The 26,235-nt window shown below is 44.3% G+C and overlaps 2 protein-coding genes across 3 annotated transcripts; both read right to left on the bottom strand.

Moving 5' to 3' along the window:
• Window positions 1-2,647: 2,647 nt before the first annotated feature.
• Window positions 2,648-4,121, bottom strand: LOC124000108 (immediate early response gene 2 protein-like). Its single transcript, XM_046306246.1, has one exon. The coding sequence runs from the start codon at window positions 3,955-3,957 to the stop codon at window positions 3,388-3,390; it is 570 nt and encodes a 189-aa protein (XP_046162202.1). The 5' UTR covers window positions 3,958-4,121; the 3' UTR covers window positions 2,648-3,387.
• Window positions 4,122-5,866: 1,745 nt separating this feature from the next.
• Window positions 5,867-24,379, bottom strand: LOC123999289 (nucleus accumbens-associated protein 1-like). 2 transcript variants are annotated; one of them, XM_046304898.1, is made up of 8 exons: window positions 24,224-24,379; window positions 18,422-18,574; window positions 17,829-18,086; window positions 13,356-13,977; window positions 12,765-12,935; window positions 11,024-11,129; window positions 10,157-10,254; window positions 5,867-9,973 (listed from the first exon to the last, which is right to left on the bottom strand). In XM_046304898.1, exons 2-8 carry the CDS (start codon window positions 18,545-18,547, stop codon window positions 9,681-9,683), a joined length of 1,674 nt encoding a protein of 557 aa, XP_046160854.1. In that variant the 5' UTR covers window positions 18,548-18,574; window positions 24,224-24,379; the 3' UTR covers window positions 5,867-9,680. The 2 variants fall into 2 exon arrangements, with proteins under 2 accessions (XP_046160854.1, XP_046160855.1); XM_046304899.1 differs by lacking the exon at window positions 24,224-24,379 and adding an exon at window positions 23,060-23,716.
• Window positions 24,380-26,235: the final 1,856 nt, after the last annotated feature.

Below are 26,235 nucleotides of genomic sequence, written 5' to 3' on the forward strand. Positions count from 1 at the left end.
GACAGTCTTGAAGGAGTTCCCACATACAGTTGAAGCCGGAAGTTTACATACATCTTAGCCAAATACATTTAAACTCAATTTTTCACAACTCTTGACATTTAATCCGAGTAGAAATTCCCTGTCTTCACCACTTTATTTTAAGAATGTGAAATGTCCAAATAATAGTAGAGAGAGTGATTTATTTAAGCTTTTATTTATTTCATCATATTCCCAGTTGGTCAGAATTTTACATACACTCAATTAGTATTTGGTAGCATTGCCTTTAAATTGTTTAACTTGGGTCAAGCATTTTGGGTAGCCTTCCACAAGCTTTGCACAATAAGTTGGGTGAATTTTAGCCCATTCCTCCTGACAGAGCTGGTGTAACTGAGTCAGGTTTGTAGGCCTCCTTGCTCGCACATGCTTTTTCAGTTCTGCCCAAAAATTTCCTATAGATTTGAGGGCTTTGTGATGGCCACTCTAATACCTTGACTTTGTTGTCCTTAAGCCATTTTGCCGCAACTTTGGAAGTATGTTTGGGGTCATTGACCATTTGGAAGACCCATTTGCGACCAAGCTTTAACTTTCCGACGGATGTCTTGAGATGTTGCTTCAATATATCCACATAATTTCCCTGCCTCATGATGCCATCTATTTTGTGAAGTGCCCCAGTCCCTCCTGCAGCAAAGCACCTCCACAACATGATGCTGCCACCCCCGTGCTTCACTGTTGGGATGGTATTCTTTGGCTTGCCAGCCTCCCCTTTTTCCTCCAAACATTACAATGGTCATTATGGCCAAACAGTCCTATTTTTGTTTCATCAGACCAGAGGACATTTCTTCAAAAAGTACGATTTTTGTCCCCATGTGCAGTTGGAAACCATAGTCTGGCTTTTTTATGACGGTTTTGGAGCAGTGGCTTCTTTCTTCCCGAGCGGCCTTTCAGGTTATGTTGATATAGGACTCATTTAATATGAGTATGCAGTTGCAAACTGTAGTCTGGCTTTTTATGGCGATTTTGGAGTAGGAGCTTCTTCCTTGCTGGGTTATGTTGATATAGGACTCATTTTACTGTGGTTATAGATACTTCTGTACCTGTTTCCTCCAGCATCTTCACAAGGTCCTTTCCTGTTGTTCTGGGATTGATTTGCACAAAGTACCTCTAGGAGACAGTATGCGTCTCTTTCTTTCCTGAAAAACATCCACAGGTACACCTCCAATTGACTCAAATGATGTCAATAAGCCTGTCAGAATCTTTTAAAGCCATGACATCACTTTCTGGAATTTTCCAAGCTATTTAAAGTCACAGCCAATTTAGTGTATGTAAACTTCCGACCCACTGGAATTGTGATACAGTGAAGTGAAATAATCTGTAAACAATTGTTGGAAAAATGACCTGTGTCATGCACAAAGTAGATGTCCTAACCGACTTGCCAAAACTATAGTCAACAAGAAAATTGTGGAGTGGTTGAAAGACTAGTTTTAATGACCCCAACCTAAGTGTATGTAAACTTCTGACTTCAACTGTATGCTGAGCACTTGTTGGCTGCTTTTCCTTCACAAAGAAAGTAGAGGTTTTTACACTTGGAACCGGCAGGTTTGCTCGACCTTATTTATGGTTTCCTCGCACATAAATGTGGTGGAAATGAGGGAATTAGTGAAGGTCATTATACAGCATACCTGCAAACACACCTCCACCACACCTTCATTTCTTACATCTCCACCTAGAACAAATTGCAGGTGCTATTCTCATTCAATTCAAGGTCAGAATAAGCATAGAGAAAAAAGTGGATACAAAGGGAATGAAATGCCATTTACATGTCGGAATCGGCCCCCAGCAGCACAAAAACAAACACCCATTTGTAAACCCCAATGAAAGCAGCTCCAGCAGCCCCTTATTGCCGTTTCACGCGACCTTTTTGTCTTGATTATCCGACCAGGATCTTGGTCCAGATGCATGGGCCAGTCATGCAGTCATGCCCAGAATGTGATTGGGGTGGTCAGGCCGATGCCCCTGCATGCCACTAGGAGAACAGTGTCCCGTGTCTGACCGTACTCCACAGCTGCCAGGGTGGCACAATAGACCCTCTCTCTCAATTTTCCCTAGGTGAACAACCAAAGTGATACATTGTACCCATTCCTAACGTAATTTCATGACCGGGAAATAGTGTTTGTCCTGCGTTCCATTCTTGACAACAGCGTAACCTCCTGGAAATATAACCAGTGTGTGTGTGTGTGTGTGTGTGTGTGAGAGAGAGCGAGAGAATAGCGATGACACAGCGTGCTTCCGACTCATCACAAGCATTGCCGTTTCCTCCCCACACACTCCAGGGGGCAATATTCTTACTAACCTTGTTTCTTTAGTCACGCGGACTCCATACCACACCCACATCCGCCCAACCACTGGGTAGAGATGTTATTTTTTTATTTACGTTTGGTCGAGTTGTCAACTAATGTGAATTCAGCTAAAATATGACCATGTCATCAGGATTTAAGTCAAATGTTGTGTGAAAAAAAATCCAATCAGTCTTCCACGTTAAAACAGATTTTGGGGGGTTGAAATGAAGTGGAAACAAGGTTGATTCAACCAGTGTGTGCCCAGTGGACACCCATATCATGATGAATAGTTTCCACAAGGCTACAACAAGTTAAAAGGAAACGAGAAAAGATTCAAGTTCATTATAAAACGTTTTAATAAATAAAACTGAGGTAGTGTCATTGGAATGGTTTGTTTCACATTTTTGGTTATCAGTGTTGATACAATTCATCTTGGTTCTTATGGAAGAAAAGTTCCACAGTTTAACCAATTAACGTACAATTCTAAATTAACAAAATATACATGTGAATACGGTAGAACATTCAGAACATTTAATGGATCAATTTATGTAATAGGTCAAATGTTTAGATTACTAGGACCCACGGCAGTGATTAATAGCAAATGGTTGGTCTAGTATTTTCAGCATCATGGCGCACGTGTAGGCTATAAAAGTCCTTGTAACCAGCACTATTCAGTCGGTTTATCCTTGTGCTGTGTATTGTTTTCAGTCCTTTTCGACCAGGCCCAGCCCTAGAAAGTATTAGACCAATGTTCTTCCAGCTCCCGCTTTTGGTGCACAGCCACCGGGGAAAGTCACAGCGGGAGAACATGAACTATTTTACCGTAACGATCAGTCAGTCACCTTTTTCACAAAACAAGCTCCAACTTTCGGAGAAACCTCCACTGAGTTCCCGGGACAGCCCCGTTTCCAACATTAGAGACCACAGCGTTCTATAGTGTCTGAACGCATATGCGGCCTCCTGTATCTCTACCCGGCTCATACCCGGATAGTTTGCCCATAACGCATTCCTCCTGCTCCGTCACAAAATTGTATTTATGAACCCAAATCAAAGCAAACTCTTCATTGTCCCTTCAAAACGCAGCAATGGCTCTTAACATGGGCACCGATGAGACCAGGGAGTCCCCACTGACACGGTGGCAGTTCACCGAGCTCCGCATGACGGTATTTCTCCCTTGCTCCATTTTCGCTTTCTTGCAGGGGAGGAAGTCGGGCTCCGCGGCCGCCTTGCCCCGTCTCTTCCTGGCGTTTCGGTCAGGCCTCGACGGGCCCCGGTTCTCCTTGTCTTCTCTACCTGCTGTTACACTGCAGTGCAGCGGGTGTGAGTTCGTTTCGTCCTCGGAGGATACTGCAATCTCCTGGGGCTGGGGGGTCGCGGGTAGTCCAGACAGAGACGAGGAAACCTCCCTCTCCAAACGATCTCCAGTTGTTTCCTCCATCGGCGACTCTTGCTGGATCGTCTCTGCTGCTGTCGTGGTTTCACAACTGGCCTGCGATGCGTGGTAGATATCCCGAGCGGACTGCATTACGAGCGTGAGCAGCAGGCTCCGGTGGAGACGGTGTCCCCCGCGCTGGGCGCGCGAGCTGTATAGCTTGCCTAGAGCGTGGACCATAATCCTCTTGGCCTCAGCGCTGACCTCCATGTTGTTGCTTATTATTGATCTTAAGACGTTTAGAGACTCTTTAATTTGATTGCCACAACTTTGGACCTTACTTTACCGTTAGGGCCTAGATTCTCCAAACTTCACACACAGACACGAACGCGCCTGTAGAAGCCGCTTTATTATAACTTCGCTGACGTCAGTGGCTCGCTGTCATCTGAGTGTAAATTCTTCCATGAGCTCCTCCTATGCCAAACGCCCCACAAGAGCTGCGGATAACATGTAGTAGCCTCCTACACTATATTTAGACTACTATTTATGACTAGACACATGTGTAGGTTGTGTTTAGGCTGTGTTTATTTGTACCACATTTGTTTGCATAATTGTTATAATTTGAACAACCGAATATGAATGCAAATCTGACTACTGTCAACAGGTCACTGTACACTAGGCTAATGAAAAAACAGAAACTGAGAAACCCATGAAATTCATAAAATATCGGTGCCATTGAGTTGTTGCATTGTCTTACTATTACTAGGCTAATTGTGTGTGTGGCATCTATTATTAAGTGGAAGGGAATTGCATGTTCTTGTGTAAGTGGACTGCTGCTTTCTTGAACATGTCTCTCTTGCAAAATAGATTCACCTCTAGGCTCATTAAAGGTTAAATAAAAAATGTGCATTTGATACTGTTCCAATTTTTTATTTATTAATCATTTTAACAAAAATGATATGGCTAAAAGGCTAACAGCCATGCCTCAAATAGCCTTATATTTAGCTACTGGTATCAGGCCAAGACCACCAATCAAATACATTATATAATGATTTTTTTTGTTGGAAAAAGCTGTGTTGATAAATTACTCTTGAACATGTTGTTCTTGCTTCACATTACTATAACATTACTCCCATGGGGGCTGTTTTTCAGAAGGGTTATCAACAGATGCCCATATAAAGTACATCCGACGGGTAACCGAGGCGAGCGCGCTGCCGTGAAAAAATCCATGACGCGCCTAGGAGACCCTCGCTTCCATTGGCCATATAAAGTGCGAACCATTAGGGATTGCGTCAGAACACATCTCCTTACTTGGTATTGTCAAGACTGTGCGCTCTGCTTCCCTGAGCCCAAATATGGGCATCGGGAGCGCGCTTAATCCAGTGATGGCGCGTTTTGGGGTCAACTCAACTCATTTATTTTGGGATGCACATCTGGCAGCAAGGATGCCGCTGGAAATCTGACATCGATGAAAGGAGCAAGCAAGCCATGCACGTGCTCAGTGCTAATCAAACTATCAGCCAACTGTCTCTGGATTGGCAAAGAAAACGTTCTCACTCAGCAAGCTTTCATTCATTTCACAACTTGTCCTCAACTGGCCTTAATGGTTAAATCAAGGTGAAATATATATATATATATATTGCATGACTTTTACATGGTTTCTTCAAGACCTAATGCTTTGGTTTACCTTTCATGTAATATAAACACTGAAATATAATGGTGCAGTTTCAAATTTGTTCATCCATGACAATGACAGACCAATGCCTTGTTCTATTAATACAGAAAGACTCATTCAGACTGTGTTATTGTAATTTAGAGACTTTCTTTTGTATTCCAACAATCCAAAATCACACCTCTAGTATTTCCTGTCCTATCCTCCATCTGGACTCTTTGGTTCAATATGTCCCTGTCCAATATAAGTTGTATGCATCATTTCTAAGTCAAGGTCCAAATGGAACCAAGAAGCATTCAATTGATGAGCTGTGATTTGATTCACTTACTATGCACTCCCTTGCCCACATTCCATTTGGTGCTCTCACTTTAAATGGCCCATCTTCATTATTGCCAAAATCACCACAACAGAGTGAACAGACCTTTGATCATGTCTAATTACAGCAGGTAGCAAACCTATAATTTACAGTGGTACAAATATTTGGAAAAAAAGGAGCAAGGTCACAAATCATTTGTTACAAACCTTTTATTAAGAGTTTTTTTTAAATCCATGTTGACATTTTTAATCCATGTTGACATTTATCTTAATGATTTTTCTTTACAATAGTTAATGTGCAATTACCTTGAATAATATTGGGTCACAGTTAAGGGGTTTCACAAAGTCATTGGCACTTGGAAAACAATGAGAACAGAATGAGCACTGGCGCTACAGGGTCACAGAGGGCAAGGAGCAGGGGCAGAAACATTGGGGATGCTACTGCACTGGTTTCAATAAGCTGTTTGTGGGTATATACCTCATGCTGAGAGTGCACGACTAACAATTAAACTGTAGTGCCTCTATGTATAATATACAGGATATATCTATACATATATTCATATTTATATATGTATATGTGAAAAAAGGTCCTTCTCCAAGCCTATATACACCACACTGGACACTGCCTTTGTCCATCCTCTTGAGATGTGTGTGTGTTGGGGGAGGAGGGACATCTACCTGTAGGGATGGAGGATGGATCAGCTTGAACTGTCCTGTCCCACACAAACAAACATTCCTTTCTGTTCCTTTAGTCTTGTGCTTCAGAGCTGAGAGAAGTAACCCTCTCCAAAACACACAAAACTGAACTTTGATCACTTAGTAACCAACTCAGTCATTGACTATGGTCTGTGGGGGAAATACTGTCATCTGGTGGTAGCTCCAGTACCACATGTGAACAGCAGGATGGTGAATAAGACTGGATCTGACCTTGTCCATAATATCATGGGATCTGTTCAGCAGGGTGAAATCAGACCCTGGTGTATAGGTTCAATAACAGGTGCAAAGTTTGTAATTCAGACCTCTATAGCACCACACACCCACTACTACCCACCCATCTCCCCAAAAAGCATTCCCCCCAATAGATAAGACAGTACAGTGGCCTAGTCCCCCCCCCCCCGGAAGAACCTCTCATGGAACCCTCATCACAAACAATGATAAAAATATATACAGTTCTCTGTCTAGCTATCGGTGCTCTGTCTAGCTATCGGTGCTCTGTCTAGCTATCGTACAGTTATCTTTCTTTCCTTTTCAATTTTTTCTTCAGCAAGTAGTAGGTAAATCATTCACCACCTTCAATTAGTAGCATTTCTTTAAGGTCTTTACAGTACATGTTTCTTTAAAGAAAACATAAGCAATAAAAGAAAAAACATTTTGAAAAATTATATTTTTTTCTGTACAATATTCTGATGGACAGTCTGCAGCCATGACACCTCTCTCCCTAAACATGACCCCTCCTCCCTCCCTTCAGTCACACCAACTCAGTAGCACATTAGGCCAGTACTTTAAGACCAAAGCAACCATCATCCTCCTCTGACCTGTAGGCCAAATGCATGCTGGGAGCTCACACACACACACATCAGTCTCCATGACGTCTCGACAACACGCGAGACCAAGTAAAAAATAAAAAATATATATAAAAAAAACAGTCCTCTCATCGCTTCCACACTTTTACACAATCACCCTACATAGGAAATCGCTAGACGAGCGTAGAAAGAAAGTCAGCTCAACGGTCCCAATATTTACAACAGGAGTCATCCCAGTGCATCCCACATCCACAGATCTGAGATGCAGGCTAAGTTCCAATATTCTCTAAATGCACCCTTCCTTTAGTCCCGTCCCTGAAGTGCTTACATCAATGAAAGGGAGGAAGGATGCCGCTTAAAAGTATTTGAACAAGGCCATCCCTTGGGTTGATTCTCCACACAACACATCAAAACCCTTTATCGAAGGTGCAGGAAACATGGGTTCATCCCATTTAAAAAGGTGCTTCACCTCCCCTTGAACATATCCACCATTGTCCATCTTGGATTTACCAAGCGTGAGAGAGAGTTAAACAACAGCAATCAGGACAGAAATGTCATGCATAGAGTGGACCTGCTTCTCTGCCGTATGGAGAAAAGTGAATTGTGTCCGCTCTATACATCACTTTTCTATCTGAAGGTGTCTCACATCTTTAGGATTGCAAAGGTGTATGGAAGATGGTGTAGGTCATCGTTCACAAAGACAAGTGTCCCAGCAGAGGGAGTCTTAAACCAATCCAAAAGACTACCAGGTGGAGGACACTCACACACACCCACCTAAAGCGCACTCACACATACGCACATCCACGTAAAGCGCACTCACACACATCAATCGCACAGGAACAAATATACTTTTCAGTCACATTCAAGGAATGAACACAAATGCTTGCTCTCGCACATATATGAGACTGTTTAAAACACACCAACATACTCCACCGGAATGCCAATCCCCCTGACCTCACCCCATCTCTCTTTGGAACACATGTGTGTGTGTGTGTTACAACTCTGTCTCAAGCTGAATGACCTGCCACCTTTTAAACCCCATTCTACTCCCTCCTTCCCAACATCAACATAAGCAGGACCCACCCCTGCATATCCATGTTGATTAAAAAAGGCACATTCCATTATTCCAAATGTTTTCCGGTCATTGAATCACCACCTCATGATGTGTAATGATGTCAGTAGTCTGCTTCGGAGCCAGTCACTAACCAACAGAGGAGGGGTTAGCTAGCTAGCACGATAGTTGCAGCAGTCCACCAGTTGATTCAAGCTGTGCATTTTTACATTTAGCCGTGATTTCCGAGTAAGCAGTTTAGCTAGCATAGTAACGTCGCTAGCAAGCATAACAGAGTCAGTCATCGTTGTGAACAGCCACATAGGTAGGCTTCCTTGACAATTTCCATAGAGAAAAAAGGACAAGAATAAGATAAGCTATATTGGATTGCCGCAGGTAGAAAGTGCCCAGTTCTGTCTTAAAAACAGATATTTTTCAGTTCAACAGTTTGTCAAAACAAAACTCAAAAGGCCCTTACGTTAAGACTTTTCTGACCACTTGATCAATACCATATTTCTATGCAAAAATAGCACTTTTACTTATTTGCTTTTAAATCTTATTTTTCGGAGCAGGACTTTCTTTGCAAAAACAGCTGTTCAAAATACAATGAAACAACAGAGATTTAAGACCAATCCCTCTCTTTCTCTCTGTAAACAACAACAGTTGTATAAATACGTATTCAAAAAAATATGACCGTCTTTTTCTGTTCCCCTTGGATTTCTTTACAATTACAGGTTGTACACCTGTAGTCCTCATCTCTGGATCCATGTTACAAACAGAGAAACGAGCTGTGGTCACAAAAGCTACAAGAAGAGAGACAGTACATTAAAACTGAGGGCATAATCATTTTGTTCTGGTCACAGAAGGGTGTGGGGTTGGTGGGTTAGGGGTCTTTCTATCGCTCCCTCTCTCCCCTTTTCTCTTTCTCTCATTCTAGAGAGAACCTACAGTCTCTCTCATATCCATAGAGTAGTTATCTTTCTGTCGGTTTCTTTTTCCTCAAGAGGTTGGGATACAATCCTTCAGACTGACATTGTGCAATGCTGCTGACATCTACATTCAAAACCAGGGGAATGTGTTTTGATATGGAGAGGCAGGAATTTGGTTAATCCCCCAAAAATACTGCATCCCCACAAACCCATCACCCTTTCTCTACCCCCATACTAATATACAGCAGAAACCATATTGGAAGTTGCGATTGCTTGGACTCTCGCTTTCAAAATGAAAGCATAACTTCCTGGTTAACATCCTGGTAACAACCCCTGTTTCCCCTAGCAACGTTTCAGAGTCACATGTCGGAGGTGGAGGATGAAAAGGCCAAAGGGTCAGGGGGATGGGCCACACCACCAGAGGAGAAGAAAGGAGTACAGGGAAATATAGGTATTCATCATCATCATCGTCTTCTAAACACTTCTGTACTCCACCTCCCCATCTAAAACAAAGTGCCTCCGTCGCTTCCCACCCCCTGCAGCGACTCGCCAGACGAGCCACCCGTCTCGGCGCCCTCCAGGGAGTTGGGTTCAAAGGTTGGCTCCACCCCTAGGGCGTCAGCCTCCATCTTGGCGTCGGGGAGGAAGGCGGAGTATGCGTCGCCCTCGGCCATGAGCAGCTTCAGCTTGGGGATCCAGCTCTTGCGGACGACGCGGCGGGCGTTGGTGCACATGTCCGCCGCGATGGCGTTCATCTCGCTCTCCTTGAAGCTCGTGGCGAAGTTCTGGCTGTAGACTGATGGAGGGAGGAGAGAGAGCGAGAGGGGAGGAAGGAATGAGGGAGGGAAGGAGGGGGATAGAGAGAGAATAAGAGAGAAAAGAGGAAAAGACCAGAGAGTTAGGATTGATGAGCCCAATCATAAATCAGCCGTTCATTTGTACTAACAAAAAGGCACTTGTGTTCAAGTGAAACACTCACATTTGACTGCGTGCAACACTCTGTTGTCCAGGGGCTTGCGGCTGGGGTCGTTAGTGGAGGAGCGGATTCCTGTTCCACAGCTGTTAGCCAGAGTATTCCTGACAGGGAGAGAGTATAATGATACCTTTATAAACATACAGACATCCATCAACTGTTAACACACACACACTTGTCAGACGTACAAACACCCACCCACACTTGTCAGACGTATAAACACCCACACACACTTGTCAGACGTATAAACACACACACACACGTCAGACGTATAAACACCCACCCACACACACTTGTCAGACGTATAAACACCCACACACACCCACCCACACACACTTGTCAGACGTATAAACACCCACCCACACACACTTGTCAGACGTATAAACACCCACCCACACACACTTGTCAGACGTATAAACACCCACACACACACACTTGTCAGACGTATAAACACCCACACACACACACTTGTCAGACGTATAAACACACACACACACTTGTCAGACGTATAAACACACACACACACACTTGTCAGACGTATAAACACACACACACACACACACACACACACACACTTGTCAGACGTATAAACACACACACACACGTCACACACACACACACACACGTCAGACACACACACACACACACGTCAGACACACACACACACACACACACACACACAGACACACACACACACACACACACACACACGTCAGACACACACACACACACACACACACACACACACACACACACACACACACACACACACACACACACACACACACACACACACACACACACACACACACACACACACACACACACACACACACACACACACACACGTGTGAGAGAGAAAGACACACTAACCTGTCGAAGAAGGCAGCCAGCAGCCTCCTGAGCAACACCTTGTGTCTGGTCCCTGCACTCACATGACAGTTCATCAGCTGGGCTCGAGATATGAACACACACGTACCTGCAGAGACACACATTAGTGAGAATCCTCAACAAAAACACACACACAGAACAGTGTCACCATGGACTACTCCAGACACTACCCCTATTGAAATCCTACACACACAAACCTGGATATACCCCCTCATACACACCATCTTTAAAACACACACAGACACATCCTGTTTACACACACACAAACCTGGATATACCCCCCCATACACATCATCTTTAAAACACACACAGACACATCCTGTTTACACACACACACAAACCTGGATATACCCCCTCATACACACCATCTTTAAAACACACACAGACACATCCTGTTTACACACACACACAAACCTGGATATACCCCCTCATACACACCATCTTTAAAACACACACAGACACATCCTGTTGACACACACACAAACCTGGATATACCCCTCATACACACCATCTTTAAAACACACACAGACACATCCTGTTTACACACACAAACCTGGATATACCCCTCATACACCACTTGTAAAACACACACAGACACATCCTGTTTACACACACACAAACCTGGATATACCCCTCATACACCACACACACTATTTGTAAAACACACACAGACACATCCTGTTTACACACACACAAACCTGGATATACCCCTCATACACCACACACACTATTTGTAAAACACACACAGACACATCCTGTTTACACACACAAACCTGGATATACCCCTCATACACCACACACACCATCTGTAAAACACACACAGACACATCCTGTTTACACACACAATATCAAAGAAGAACACACACACTGAAACATAGACCCAAACACCCATCCTGGGTCTGACTCGGCATAATAAACAAACAAGCAGCAGGCCAAACAGATGGGAATACTTGACTGTAGTCCACATGTAGACTGGGTGTGTACTCTAGGACAAGGTGGCAGTGGAACGTAACATAGGCTCCTAGAGAGGCCTCGACGTGGCTGATATTAACCACACTGACACATGCCTCATCTCTTACATACAGTCACCTCACAGTTGAGCACTGTTGAGCATGAAAAACCAAGCAGCGTTGCAGTTCTTGACCCAAACTGGTGCCCCTGGTACCTACTACCATACCCTGTTCAAAGGCACTTCAATATTTTGTCTTGCCTATTCACCCTCTGAATGGCTCACATACACAATCTATGTCTCAAGGCTTAAAAAAACTTGTTCAACCCGTCTCCACCCCTTCATCTACACTGATTGAAGTGGATTTAACAAGGGACATCAATAAGGGATCATAGCTGGTCAGTCTGTCATTGAAAGAGCAGGTGTTCTTAACGTTTTCTACACTCAGTACACCGCTTATATATATTCATTTGATCACTCGGTTGTTGCAGAGAAGATGCAAACTAGTGTATTCAAGGTTTAAAAAGGCTTCCATTTTAACATTTCAGACTAGATTCACCCTAACGAAAAATCTAGCAACCCCTACAACATGTCCATTCATTATAATCCTCATAATAATTCACATTTCCTGTTGCTGCAGGATTAGTTTCCCGCTGTTCAAATTAAGAGAGCACATCTTTAACAAGGCCACATTCCACTTCAGTCCCTAGACCCTTTTCTGACCCTTCTCGTACTCCAGTTCTGAAATGACAGAATGGATCCACACACACTGACCTGAGACAAGCTCTAGTTTCTCTGCGGGGTCCCCCTCCTCGTATAGTTTGGGGTGGCAGCGGTTGCCTATCTGTGTGATGAGCTCAGCGGGGAGAGACGACAGGTCCTGGCGACCCCGCATACGACCCCGGGTCTCTGAGTGGTCCGGCAGGGCCTCCACACGCTCACCAGCTACCAGAAGGAGAAAGACGTGTGTTAGATCTGTCTGGTTTGACCTTTACACACACACACACACGTCGGTACCTGCGGCGCCCACGTTGAGCATGCTGTACATGGTGTACATGTTACAGATCTGTCTGGTCTGACCTTTATACACACACACACGTCGGTACCTGCGGCACCCACGTTGAGCATGCTGTATACGGTGTACATGGTACAGATCTGTCTGGTCTGACCTTTATATACACACACACACATGTCGGTACCTGCGGCGCCCACGTTGAGCATGCTGTACATGCTGTACATGGTACAGATCTGTCTGGTCTGACCTTTACACACACCACACACACACACACACACACACACACACACACACACACACACACACACACACACACACACACACACACACACACACACACACGTCGGTACCTGCGGCGCCCACGTTGAGCATGCTGTACATGGTGTACATGTTACAGATCTGCCTGTACTGCTCCTCCGTCTGCTCCTCAGTCACCTCCTCCTCTTCCTCTTCGTCATGGTAACTGATAGGCGAGTCACTGGTGTAGGCGCTCATCGTGCCCGGGCTGGCGCCCTCCGATGCCACGTTGCCCATGGAGACCACACTCCCGTTGGAACCGCTGCCGTGGCCCCCGACCCCTGATCCTATCCCCGCTCCGCTGGCCCCCATGCCCATGGCCAGTGCCAGCGCCCCCGAGCTCTGGATGGCACTCCCTCGCACGGACTCCTGGGAAAAGCGGGCGGCCTTCCTGGATCCGCCTCCACCTGAGCCCCCTCCACCCCCGTCTCGGCTGCTGCCGCCCTCCCACAAGCGCTTAGCCACAGGAGTGCACACCACCGAGTAGGGCGAGGCTTCTGATTGGTTGCCCTGCTGCTCTGTCTTCACCCGCGACATGAGGGGGAGGGGGGTAAGGCAGGAGGCGGGGCGACTGCCAGTCCCCATGGCAACGGTTTGAGTGACGGGGCTCTGGGGTTCAGAGGGCGGAGCCTCCTCGGCTTGCAGGCCCTGGGAGTCACAGCTGGGCGAGGAAACCTGGAGGAGGAATATGGAGAGAATACATTTATCAATAGTTTATTATGGAAATATAAATATACTGTATATGCAAATACTTGCAATGATTGTGATAAGTGGTTGTTTACGCATCTCAGTTGAGTGTACTGTCGCTCTGGAAACACCTGGTAGAGTTCTGCTAAACACGTTCAAAATCTATCAGGGTTTCTGAACATGTGGCACTGGACACTTGATCAGCAAAATTTTAATTTATCGGACATTTGAGAAAATTTACCGGGCACATTTGCATTTGGTGCATAGCGTGATTAGGGCGTCCACCCACAGGGCTCAGAACGACAGCAATCACATTTAGAATACGGTCATTCCTATTCACAGAACATGCAAGTCGAGGATGCAACGATGTGCGGTCCTTCTGATGTGCACTTCAAACAGATTTACTTTTCCTCAGCCAACAAGATGAGTAACCAACAGCAAAATGACTAGCCGGTGTCAATCTACTTTAGTAGAAATGTTTAGGCTACCTATTCTATTGGTCAGCTTGTTGAGAATAAATAGCCTATTTCAAACAGACTCTGGGCCAGTTGTGGGCCGATAGAGCCCAAATTCATCAGTAGGCCAGATCACAACGTTTAGCTTAAAATGTCGATAAACTATTATTTTGTCACATTATAAGCGCAGTACTGTGCACAAGGCAGTAGGCTATGCACGAATGTTCGTTCCATAATGCAATTAGCAGGAAAACACCCTTATCAAAAGGGCACTACACATGCGAGCGGTTTCATGTAACAGATGAAAATATCCGTTATAAATTTAGAACGAGAGATCTAATAGGCTACTTTGAAACAACATAAGACATGCAGGTTTCAAACAATTAAGTATATGTTTTCAAAATGCATACTGCCTCCGGCTCATTGCAAAGTGGTGTGTGACGCGCTGATGAAGCCTGCCTTCTGTTGCCGTTTGACACAGCGTTCAAAGCAACTGAGAAATCTCTGACTTCTGACTTCAGTGCGTTCAAAACAACTGGAAACTGGGGAAAACACAAGCTCTGACTGGGGAAAAACACAAGCTCTGACTGGGGAAAAACACAAGCTCTGACTGGGGAAAAACACAAGCTCTGACTGGGGAAAAACACAAGCTCTGACTGGGGAAAAACACAAGCTCTGACTGGGGAAAAACACAAGCTCTGACTGGGGAAAAACACAAGCTCTGACTGGGGAAAAACACAAGCTCTGACTGGGGAAAAACACAAGCTCTGACTGGGGAAAAACACAAGCTCTGACTGGGGAAAAACACAAGCTCTGACTGGGGAAAAACACAAGCTCTGACTGGGGAAAACACTAGCTCTGACTGGGGAAAAACACAAGCTCTGACTGGGGAAAAACACAAGCTCTGACTGGGGAAAAACACAAGCTCTGACTGGGGAAAAACACAAGCTCTGACTGGGGAAAAACACAAGCTCTGACTGGGGAAAAACACAAGCTCTGACTGGGGAAAAACACAAGCTCTGACTGGGGAAAAACACAAGCTCTGACTGGGGAAAAACACAAGCTCTGACTGGGGAAAACACTAGCTCTGACTGGGGAAAACACTAGCTCTGACTGGGGAAAACACTAGCTCTGACTGGGGAAAACACTAGCTCTGACTGGGGAACACTAGCTCTGACTGGGGAAAACACTAGCTCTGACTGGGGAAAACACTAGCTCTGACTGGGGAAAACTCTCTGACTGGGGAAAACACTAGCTCTGACTGGGGAAAAAACTAGCTCTGAAAAAACTAGCTCTGACTGGGGAAAAACTAGCTGACTGGGGAAAAAACTAGCTCTGACTGGGGAAAAAACTAGCTCTGACTGGGGAAAAAACTAGCTCTGACTGGGGAAAACACTAGCTCTGACTGGGGAAAAAACTAGCTCTGACTGGGGAAAAAACTAGCTCTGACTGGGGAAAAAAACTAGCTCTGACTGGGGAAAAACTAGCTCTGACTGGGGAAAAAACTAGCTCTGACTGGGGAAAAAACTAGCTCTGACTGGGGAAAAACTAGCTCTGACTGGGGAAAAACTAGCTCTGACTGGGGAAAAAACTAGCTCTGACTGGGGAAAAAACTGACTGGGGAAAAAACTAGCTCTGACTGGGGAAAAAACTAGCTCTGACTGGGGAAAAACTAGCTCTGACTGGGGAAAAACTAGCTCTGACTGGGGAAAACACTAGCTCTGACTGGGGAAAACACTAGCTCTGACTGGGGAAAAAACTAGCTCTGACTGGGGAAAAAACTAGCTCTGACTGGGGAAAAAACTAGCTCTGACTGGGGAAAAAACTAGCTCTGACTGGGGAAAAAACTAGCTCTGACTGGGGAAAAACTAGCTCTGACTGGGGAAAAAACTAGCTCTGACTGGGGAAAAAACTAGCTCTGACTGGGGAAAAAACTAGCTCTGACTGGGGAAAAAACTAGCTCTGACTGGGGAAAAAAGCTACTGCTCTGACTGGGGAAAAAACTAGCTCTGACTGGGGAAAAAACTAGCTCTGACTGGGGAAAAAACTAGCTCTGACTGGGGAAAAAACTAGCTCTGACTGGGGAAAAAACTAGCTCTGACTGGGGAAAAAACTAGCTCTGACTGGGGAAAAAACTAGCTCTGACTGGGGAAAAAACTAGCTCTGACTGGGGAAAAAACTAGCTCTGACTGGGGAAAAAACTAGCTCTGACTGGGGAAAAAACTAGCTCTGACTGGGGAAAAAACTAGCTCTGACTGGGGAAAAAACTAGCTCTGACTGGGGAAAAAACTAGCCCTGACTGGGAAAAAAACTAGCCCTGACTGGGGAAAAAACTAGCCCTGACTGGGGAAAAAACTAGCTCTGACATTTGGAAAAAACTAGCTCTGACTGGGGAAAAAACTAGCTCTGACTGGGAAAAAAACTAGCTCTGACTGGGAAAAAAACTAGCTCTGACTGGGAAAAAAACTAGCTCTGACTGGGAAAAAAACTAGCTCTGACTGGGAAAAAAACTAGCTCTGACTGGGAAAAAAACTAGCTCTGACTGGGAAAAAAACTAGCTCTGACTGGGAAAAAAACTAGCTCTGACTGGGAAAAAACTAGCTCTGACTGGGAAAAAAACTAGCTCTGACTGGGAAAAAAACTAGCTCTGACTGGGAAAAAAGTTTTGAACAGTCACCCAACTCGGAATTCCAACTCAGGAAATCAGGCCTCTTTCCAGAGCTCCGACGTAATAATTTTACCTCGTATTTTAAGATACTGTACATACAAATATACTGTACACACATACCGATTTACTTCCACTAAATTATGCAGATTACCGATAAGCATGACCAGTCAAATGTATTTCCATCAATAAATAGCCTAAAAAGCATTATTTCGCAATTGGATTTTCTCTTCTCCCTAGCAGTTGGCCGACGCAAATGTTTTTTATCTGCATTTTTTTGTTTTTTATACGGACAAAAGCAAGCTATTATAGGCTAACAGAAACCCTGGTATGTATGTGTGTATTATTCTAAGACCTCTGAATAAAGAGCACAGCATAACGGCACAACCTGTGGTCACGGTGTGTGATTGTGATGCAGGACAAGGCTCCCCTTTGAAGGAGGCCTCCTATCCTTAAAGGAAAACTCCACCCAAAAACAATATTTTGGTCAAATGTTTTGCAGCCGGTATCACATGATGCAAAATGCATCATAAAGTCTGTATTTCTGTATTTTGAAAGTTATAAATCTTGAAAAGTTGATTGCTGACATGCAAAACCTTTCTGGACTATATCAACAATGGACTAATGAAACAAATACCAAAATATCATTTTTTGGTGGAGTTTTCCTTTAAACATGCTTGGGTTGTTAAAAAGGCTATATAAAACCCATGTATTATTACCTTGAGGAAGAACTCTGTGCCCTTCTCCATGATCTGCTGGATCTGCAGGAAGCCTGCGGTGTACATGAGGAGGAACTGGTCTCCCACTGTCATGCTGAGGCGGCCTGTGTAGCAGAAGGCCAGGATCTGCTGGAAGCTCTGGGGCTGGACGGCCGGGGGGAGCTCCACCACTGTGGGGGTCTTGGAGCCGCTGCCTCCCCCAGTGCTGAACAGGTCCCGGAAGTAAGAGCTGCTGGCCGCAAGCACGGCACGGTGAGCCTGGAGGAGAAGGAGGGAGGAGTAAGAAGATTCTATAGAGCTATATAAGGAATGTTTCCTTTGTTTGAACGATACATTTATTTTAAAACTGTGTGGATGATCTTTTGGGAGGTGCAAAATGTCATGATTATGATCATTCAGATGCTGATTCAGTGATTCGATTTTCTCTGTTATTTTTCTAACATCAATAAATGTTGACCAATAATGGCAAGTCATGAAGGGCAACGGGATAATAAAGTCATAAAAATCAATCCGTTACCGCCGGGATAGAACACTAAAAAACTAAATGTACATTATAGTACACAATCTACGTAATTCACACAGTAATATCCCACCTTGAAGGCGTGTCCCTTGACGACCACGGAGACATCGCAGTAGAGCCCCTGGAGACGCTGCTCGTTCAGACACTCCAGGACGTTGTTGCCAAAGTTAGGAATCGCCATCTGAAGGGTCTGGGCCATGGTGCGCTACGCACACCACCACAGGGTCTGGAGAGAGAGAGGGATATCAGAAACATATTTTAAAGGAACCAATTAAATCAGTTCCCAATCTTCTGCATGAGGCTGACCCGTTTGTCCCCAACCTAATGAAGCAACAAACAGTAATGCCCTGTACTTAACCTATATCATGGATTCCAACACCATTGGTACCCTGAACAACAATATAAATGTAACATGTAAAGTGTTGGTCCCATGTTTCATGAGCTGAAATAAAATATCCCAGGAATGTTCCATACTTTCAAAAAGCTTATTTCTCTCAAATGTTGTGCATCATTTTTGTATGTCTATTTTAGTGAGCATTTCTTCTTTGCCAAGATAATCCGTTCACCTGACAGGTGTGGCATATCAAGAAGCTGATTAAACAGCATGACCATTACACAGTTGCACCTTTTGTTGGGGACAATAAAAGGCTATTTATAATGTGTAGTTTTTTCACACAACACAATGCTACAGATATCTCAAGTTTGGAGGGAGTGGGCAATTAGCATGTTGAATACAGGAATGTCCACCAGAGCTGTTGCCAGATAATTGAATGTTCATTTCTCTACCATAAGCCGTCTCCAACGTCGTTTCAGAGAATTTAGCAGTACGTCCAACCAGCCTTACAACCGCAGACCACATGTAACCACGCCAGCCCAGGACCTCCACATCTGGCTTCTTTACCTGCGGGATTGTCTGAGACCAGCCACCTGAACAGCTGATGAAACTGAGGTGCATTTCTGTGTGTAACAAAGCCATTTCGTGGGGAAAAACTGATTGGCTGGGCCTGGCTCCCCAGTGGCTGGGCCTGGCTCCCCAGTGGGTGGGCCAATGCCCACCCATGGTTGCACCTCTGCCCAGTCAAGTGAAATCCATAGATTAGGGCCTAATTCATTTATTTCAATTGACTGATTTCCTTATATAAAACAGTAACTCTGTAAAATCTTTGAAATTGTTGAACTCATATTTTTGTTCACTATAACAAGTAACATGGTACTAGTGGTGCATGTTACAGTCAATGAGAAACCACTAAGAAGGAGGGCCTAATTATCAAGCAATTTCACTATTATTACCATCTAATTTCTAAGGACACCAGGTAAATAGAGGGCTGTAAAATAAAGCCCAACCATAGGATTCCCTCTCCGTATGATGGGTGCTATCAGCTCATCACTGACCTTAACACTAGCAGACAGCACCCTCCAATGGACAAAACATGTTTTGTGATGATACCCATTTGGAAGCAACTGAAGTGAACCTAACGCATTCATTTGTCATTCAGACAAAGTAAACCATTTTACAGTGTGTTCTGAGCAGAAAGGAGACCCTTAAAATACTATTTGAAAAAGCCTACTTATCCATATGTAGCAAATGTCAATGCCCATACACACACACACAGACCTTATTCTGAAAAGTGAAAGCATATCGCTTCTATCTGCTATTTATATAGGCCTAAAACTGTCTAAAACCAATTCAGAGATGTTATTTGATTGTAAAATGTGTGTTTACATCTGTGTAAATATCCTACTCCTACAGTACTACAATGTGTGTTTACAGTAAATATCTACAATGTGTGTTTACATCTGTGTAAATATCCTACTCCTACAGTACTACAATGTGTGTTTACATCTGTGTAAATATCCTGTGGGTTTACATCTGTGTAAATATCCTACAGTACTACAATGTGTGTTTACATCTGTGTAAATATCCTACTACCTACAGTACTACAATGTGGGTTTACATCTGTGTAAATATCCTACTCCTACAGTACTACAATGTGGGTTTGCATCTGTGTAAATATCCTACTCCTACAGTACTACAATGTGGGTTTGTTTGAATTGCCCATAACCTATTCTCTCAAGCTTACAACAACCTGCAGCCCTCTAATATTTCATAGGCCTATGCTCTAAAGTCAATAGAAATGAAAGGTCTGTCATTCCTCTCGACAACATCATATAGAATGGTGTGTGTGTGGATGAAGAGGAGGAGACAAAGACAGTGAGCCACTCTGAACTATTAAGATACACTGAACTTTAAGGGTGCAGGCGCCTCCTCTCCCCTCCCACTATCTCTGAAGCTCAGCACAGACATCCACCTCAGCTAACCCCATAACAACCATAAACAGCACAGACATCCACCTCAGCTTACCCCATAACAACCATAAACAGCCCAGACATCCACCTCAGCTTACCCCATAACAACCATAAACAGCCCAGACATCCACCTCAGCTAACCCCATAACAACCATAAACAGCCCAGACATCCACCTCAGCTTACCCCATAACAACCATAAACAGCCCAGACATCCACCTCAGCTTACCCCATAACAACCATAAACAGCCCAGACATCCACCTCAGCTTACCCCATAACAACCATAAACAGCCCAGACATCCACCTCAGCTTACCCCATAACAACCATAAACAGCCCAGACATCCACCTCAGCTTACCCCATAACAACCATAAACAGCCCAGACATCCACCTCAGCTTACCCCATAACAACCATAAACAGCCCAGACATCCACCTCAGCTTACCCCATAACAACCATAAACAGCCCAGACATCCACCTCAGCTTACCCCATAACAACCATAAACAGCCCAGACATCCACCTCAGCTTACCCCATAACAACCATAAACAGCACAGACATCCACCTCAGCTTACCCCATAACACGGGCAGGGGGCCACCCATACTAAATGTGTCACTGTCACTAGTCACTTTTCATAAAAGCATCTGATTCGCTAACTGATGCTATAAGCTATTATTGCATCCATTACACATGCATGTTCTAGCATGCATCTATGCACCTACATACAGTAACACGCAGTCATCAGCTTATAGACTACACACACACACACACACACACACACACACACAAAAGCTGCCATTGACGGGGTGGATACTATGTGGCAGCATTAACAGACCGTTATAATCTTCTCACCCAGTGAAACACAATATTCACAAGAAGTCTGACTAACATATTAAAGGTGAAGTAAGTAGCCCAACATATAAGCCTGGCTTTGGGATCCAGCCAGCCACACTGGTAAAAGAAACACTGTCTTTGTCTCCATCCCTCTCTCTTATGCCCTCTCGCAAAAACACAGATGCGCACTCACACACACCAACGCAAACAAACACACACACATTCACACACACACACTAAACAATACTGCCTGTTCACAGTTTGGCAGGACACACACACAGAATAGAATAAAGCCTGGGTGTGTTTGTGGAGTTTGCACTGAGAGAGCGACCAAGGAGGGTAGGAGAGGGGCCTGAACAAGGGCTGTGCCCAGCAAAGGGGTCATGTCAGGCACAGCAGCCAGGTGGTCCTTCTGTAGCTCAGTTGGTAGAGCATGGCGCTTGTAACGCCAGGGTATTGGGTTCGATCCCCGGGACCACCCATACGTAGAATGTATGCACACATGACTGTAAGTCGCTTTGGATAAAAGTGTCTGCTAAATGGCATATATTATATTATATTATAGAGGGCAGAGGAGAAGTTCAGTTCACCCACTGCCTCACATCTCATACCGGACAGTGGATTCAGTCACAGAACTAGGTCACACAGTGTCAACATAAGTGCCAGTCTTTTCACAGGAGCCTCAAGAATGTTTTGCCAGCATTTAAAATGCAGCCACAGCTTATGTGATGTTGTGATGGACCAAGGACCGACGTATTTGTGATCTTATAGAAAGTAAAAAATATTTTCCAGTTTATCCACACTCCTAGACGATAGTCTGTGAAAACACCAACTGCTAAATTAATTTAGATCGCCTTATAGATTATTAGAGAGGGTTGCATGGGTGGTGGCCAGCAACATGCCACCCTGCATCCCACTGTTGGCTTGCCTCTGAGGCTAAGCAAGGTCCTGGTCAGTCCCTGGATGGGAGTAGGGGGCACTACTGCCTCTGGTCGAATGAGACCCCAATGCGCCAGGGCAGTGATTGGGGACATTGCCCTGTGTAGGGTGACATTTTTCAGACAGGACGTTAAGCAGGTGTCCTGACTCTCTGTGGTCACTAAAGATCCCATGGCACTTATTGTAAGAGTAGGGGTATTATGTTAACCCTGGTGTCCTGGATACATTTCCAAACTGGCATCACCAGCTTTCACACATTCATCCCCACTCCTCTCCCCTTTAACAATATCCAGGTCATTGCTTTAAATTAGAACGTGTTCAGTCAATTTACCTGGTAAAATAAGGGTAAAAAAAAAATAAGGTGCTGGCACAACTATTTTATAGGCATTTCCTGGTTTCAAAACCCATGTCTACTGTAAGGATATAGCTTGCCTGCTATAAAATGTTGCCTACACACAATGCAACTATCAATTCAATGTTTACTTTTCTTATTGAAATACATACTTTTCTCACTGAAATACATTATTCATCGTTTCAATGAATTCACGTAACATATGCTCAAATTGATCACATCGAAAACTGTCCCGAACCACATTCATTAAATACCAATTAAATTAAACAGTTCAAAGCAAACCTCTTAAGTGATAGCTAGCTGTTACTAGCTACAAATTGTATCTCCGGCGGCGAGTTGCGTTTTGACCAGGATACAAGATCAAACCGCGGCGATAGCTGTCTGTGTACGGAGGTGACCGCCGCGCCGTGTGCCAGTCTGCCCGCTCGGAGTGCTCCACTGGCACGGGCCGGGGGGCGACAGAGAATGGCAGTGACTGCAGCAACACGCGATCCAGGAGCGCCACGGCGTTTGCCAGCTGTCAAAAACGTATACGGATATATTAACGAACTTTAATCAGTTTGAAAAGGTCCACATCTTTCGCTATTAGTCCCGTCTTTCATTGCAATATACGCATCCCACCCGCAGGCCTGTGAATCGGGTGCCTGTCAGGACTAGCTAAGCTAGCTAAACTAGCAAGCTAACATAGCACTGCTAAAATATTTTGGGTTCGCCCCAGCGCACCATCCACCTCATGCACTCAGACAACCGCACAGTATCCGCTGCTTCCGCGATTACCCACGAATTAAAAACAACAGATTGTCACAAACTGTATCGATGAGGTTGACAGTTGTCCCACGGTGTCAGCTATCGATTCCAAATCGTATTTATTTAAATATTTTTGGGATGGGGAAATGACTCCCACTGCTATACTCCATTTTACCGACATCAACAGGTCATCTCAGGACACGCAGCAGCTGAGGGCGAGCCAGACGGAACCAGTGCGGCACAGAACAGGGGTGTTTCAAGTCGGTAGACAAGACATCTATTTAACCACTTCTCACCAATGTGATAGATGGCCAACATATTTGTATCCGAAACTAACAATTATTTCAATCGTGTAGCTCACATAAATTCTTACAATTGACGGTACATAAAAATATTTGATCGTGCACTGTAAAAAGTTTTCGATCATATTGCCGAGGAGAAAGTAGCCACAAAGGCATGTGGGGCTCGGAAGTCGCAAGCCGGTGAGGTGTTTAAAGTTTGTGATGGTGCCATCCTCTTACCAACCCATCCCCCATCGCACACCTTTCCCAAAACAATAGTTTACCCCCACGAAACATTCCGAACCCATCTGATATCTGCCCCAAACCGCGGTGCCAACTAGGGACACCGGTCTTGCCCACAGCCCCTGCATCATCATACGACCCCATCAGACATCCTCATTCTCCAGCAGATACTCACCCCTTAGCTGGGAAACTGATCCAAAACGTTTCAATTGAGGATTCGATAGCCCTCTCCCCGCACTCTCTTCCTACAGGCAGCCATTCGTTGTGAGCAATGGCGAGACGCCGATCGCAGAGCTATCGAGGGCGGAACAGTGTCCCAGGGGATTGCGGAGCTCCGAGTCACGGATCGCGCCGAACAGAAAGACAAGCATGACGCGCTCATCATTCAATCGCATGATCGTCTCAAGCACAGCCTCAATTTGGGGAGACCTATCCCACGGCGTGATGTGTTTGCGCATTGGCACAGAAGCGTGCAGAAACCGCCTCTAGCCCTTCTCCCTGTGCTGTGTGTGAGATAGAAATGGGAAAGTAAGCTGTGTGTGTGTGTGCACGTGTGTCTGGACTACATTTATTTAGGTGAACCCAGTGCGTGCAAAGAATAAATAATCATGCCTGCAAGTAACGGTTACGGGGAATCAAATAAAAACACATTTTGCTTAGAGAGAGATGGAGCCCTGAGTTCTACCATTGCATGGCTGAGTTGGACCTGCTTTATAGCCTATGTGGGCTATTTCATGGGGAATATATATATATTTTTTCAGGCTACCTACACTTTAAAAAGTCACTGGCTAACTCATTAATGAAAATTAGTAGTGGCTACTCAAACATCTCCAACCGTCAGTAGAACTCAAATCATAAAAGTGGTACTAAATTATATGTCAATAAGATTTCATATAATTTCATGTTTTTGAGTACTGTTAACAAATATTAACTTACTGAGTAAATAACTGTATTTATTTGTGTTCAGCTAATGTAAAGTTAATGATTATTTAATATTTTAAAGTCAATTGAACATTTCTTAAATAAGTTAATCTTACTTGATTCTATTATGTTTTGCATCTTTACTTAAATGATAAGAGGCTGCCAGCCCTCTTTTAAGGTCCTAACTACAGAATAGTGTCTATTCCAGATGCGTAGGAGTCAAAATAAGAATACTGTCGAAAAAATTAATAAATGACTTCAAATATCAAAGTAGTAGTCAGACACATTGATATTTTAGTAAAAAACACTTGATTTATCTGTGTTTTGCTGATACAGAATTATTACGTTTTTGCAAGTTATGTTTTTTGTTGTTGAATTTAGGATACTTTTACACAATGTTGTATGCATGTTTGAAGAAAGAAAAGTAATGAAGGTAAATAATTAAGTGAAAGGGAACCCTACATGTTTATGTTCAGTACATCACATAATGTTCAGGTAACTTCAATCGTTATATTTCAGAATACATAATACAATTTATTGTTAAAAAGTTCATAGAACACAAAACAGTTAAGTATTTAGAACTTAAAAAGATAACTATATGGTTGGCGATGTCACTTTATTACTTTAAGTCTTGAACACTAATACTTTGGGTTACTCGAATGGTTCTAGGCAATGGGTTTCCTCAAAAAAAGATGTAATTAGCTGAACTAATGACTTTTTACAGTGTGGGACATATGCTTCAGCCTATACCAGCATTTCCCAAACTCGGTCTTCGGGACCCCAAGGGGTGCATGTTTTGGTTTTTGTTCTAACACTACACAGCTGATGCAAATGATCAAAGATTATTTGGTCCTGCCGTACATACCTACACGTACGCTACGGTCACAAGATGCAGGCCTCCTAATTGTCCCTTGGAATTTCTAAGCAAACAGCTGGAGGCAGGGCTTTCTCCTATAGAGCTCGATTTTTACGGAATGGTCTGCCTACCCATGTGAGAGACGCAGATTCAGTCTCAACCTTTAAGTCTTTACTGAAGACTCATCTCTTCAGTGGGTCATATGATTGAGTGTAGTCTGGCCCAGGAGTGTGAAGGTGAACAGTCCTCCCTAGGACCTGAGCCCTAGGACCATGCCTCAGGACTACCTGGCATGACGACTCCTTGCTGTCCCCAGTCCACCTGGCCGTGCTGCTGCTCCAGTTTCAACTGTTCTGCCTGCAGCTATGGAACCCTGACCTGTTCACCGGACATGCTACCTGTTCCAGACC

This window comes from Oncorhynchus gorbuscha, linkage group LG16 (assembly GCF_021184085.1).
Source record: "Oncorhynchus gorbuscha isolate QuinsamMale2020 ecotype Even-year linkage group LG16, OgorEven_v1.0, whole genome shotgun sequence".
Taxonomy (NCBI): domain Eukaryota; kingdom Metazoa; phylum Chordata; class Actinopteri; order Salmoniformes; family Salmonidae; genus Oncorhynchus; species Oncorhynchus gorbuscha.

Excerpts from the sequence above, each read along its gene's own strand:
- LOC124000108 (XM_046306246.1), bottom strand. The coding sequence starts at position 3,957 with ATGGAGGTCAGCGCTGAGGCCAAGAGGATTATGGTCCACGCTCTAGGC.
- LOC123999289 (XM_046304898.1), bottom strand. The coding sequence starts at position 18,547 with ATGGCCCAGACCCTTCAGATGGCGATTCCTAACTTTGGCAACAACGTC. Across the intron at positions 13,978-17,828 it reads GCACAGAGTTCTTCCTCAAG|GTTTCCTCGCCCAGCTGTGA; the intron begins GTAATAATACAT and ends TTCCTCCTCCAG. Across the intron at positions 12,936-13,355 it reads GCTCAACGTGGGCGCCGCAG|CTGGTGAGCGTGTGGAGGCC; the intron begins GTACCGACGTGT and ends TCCTTCTGGTAG.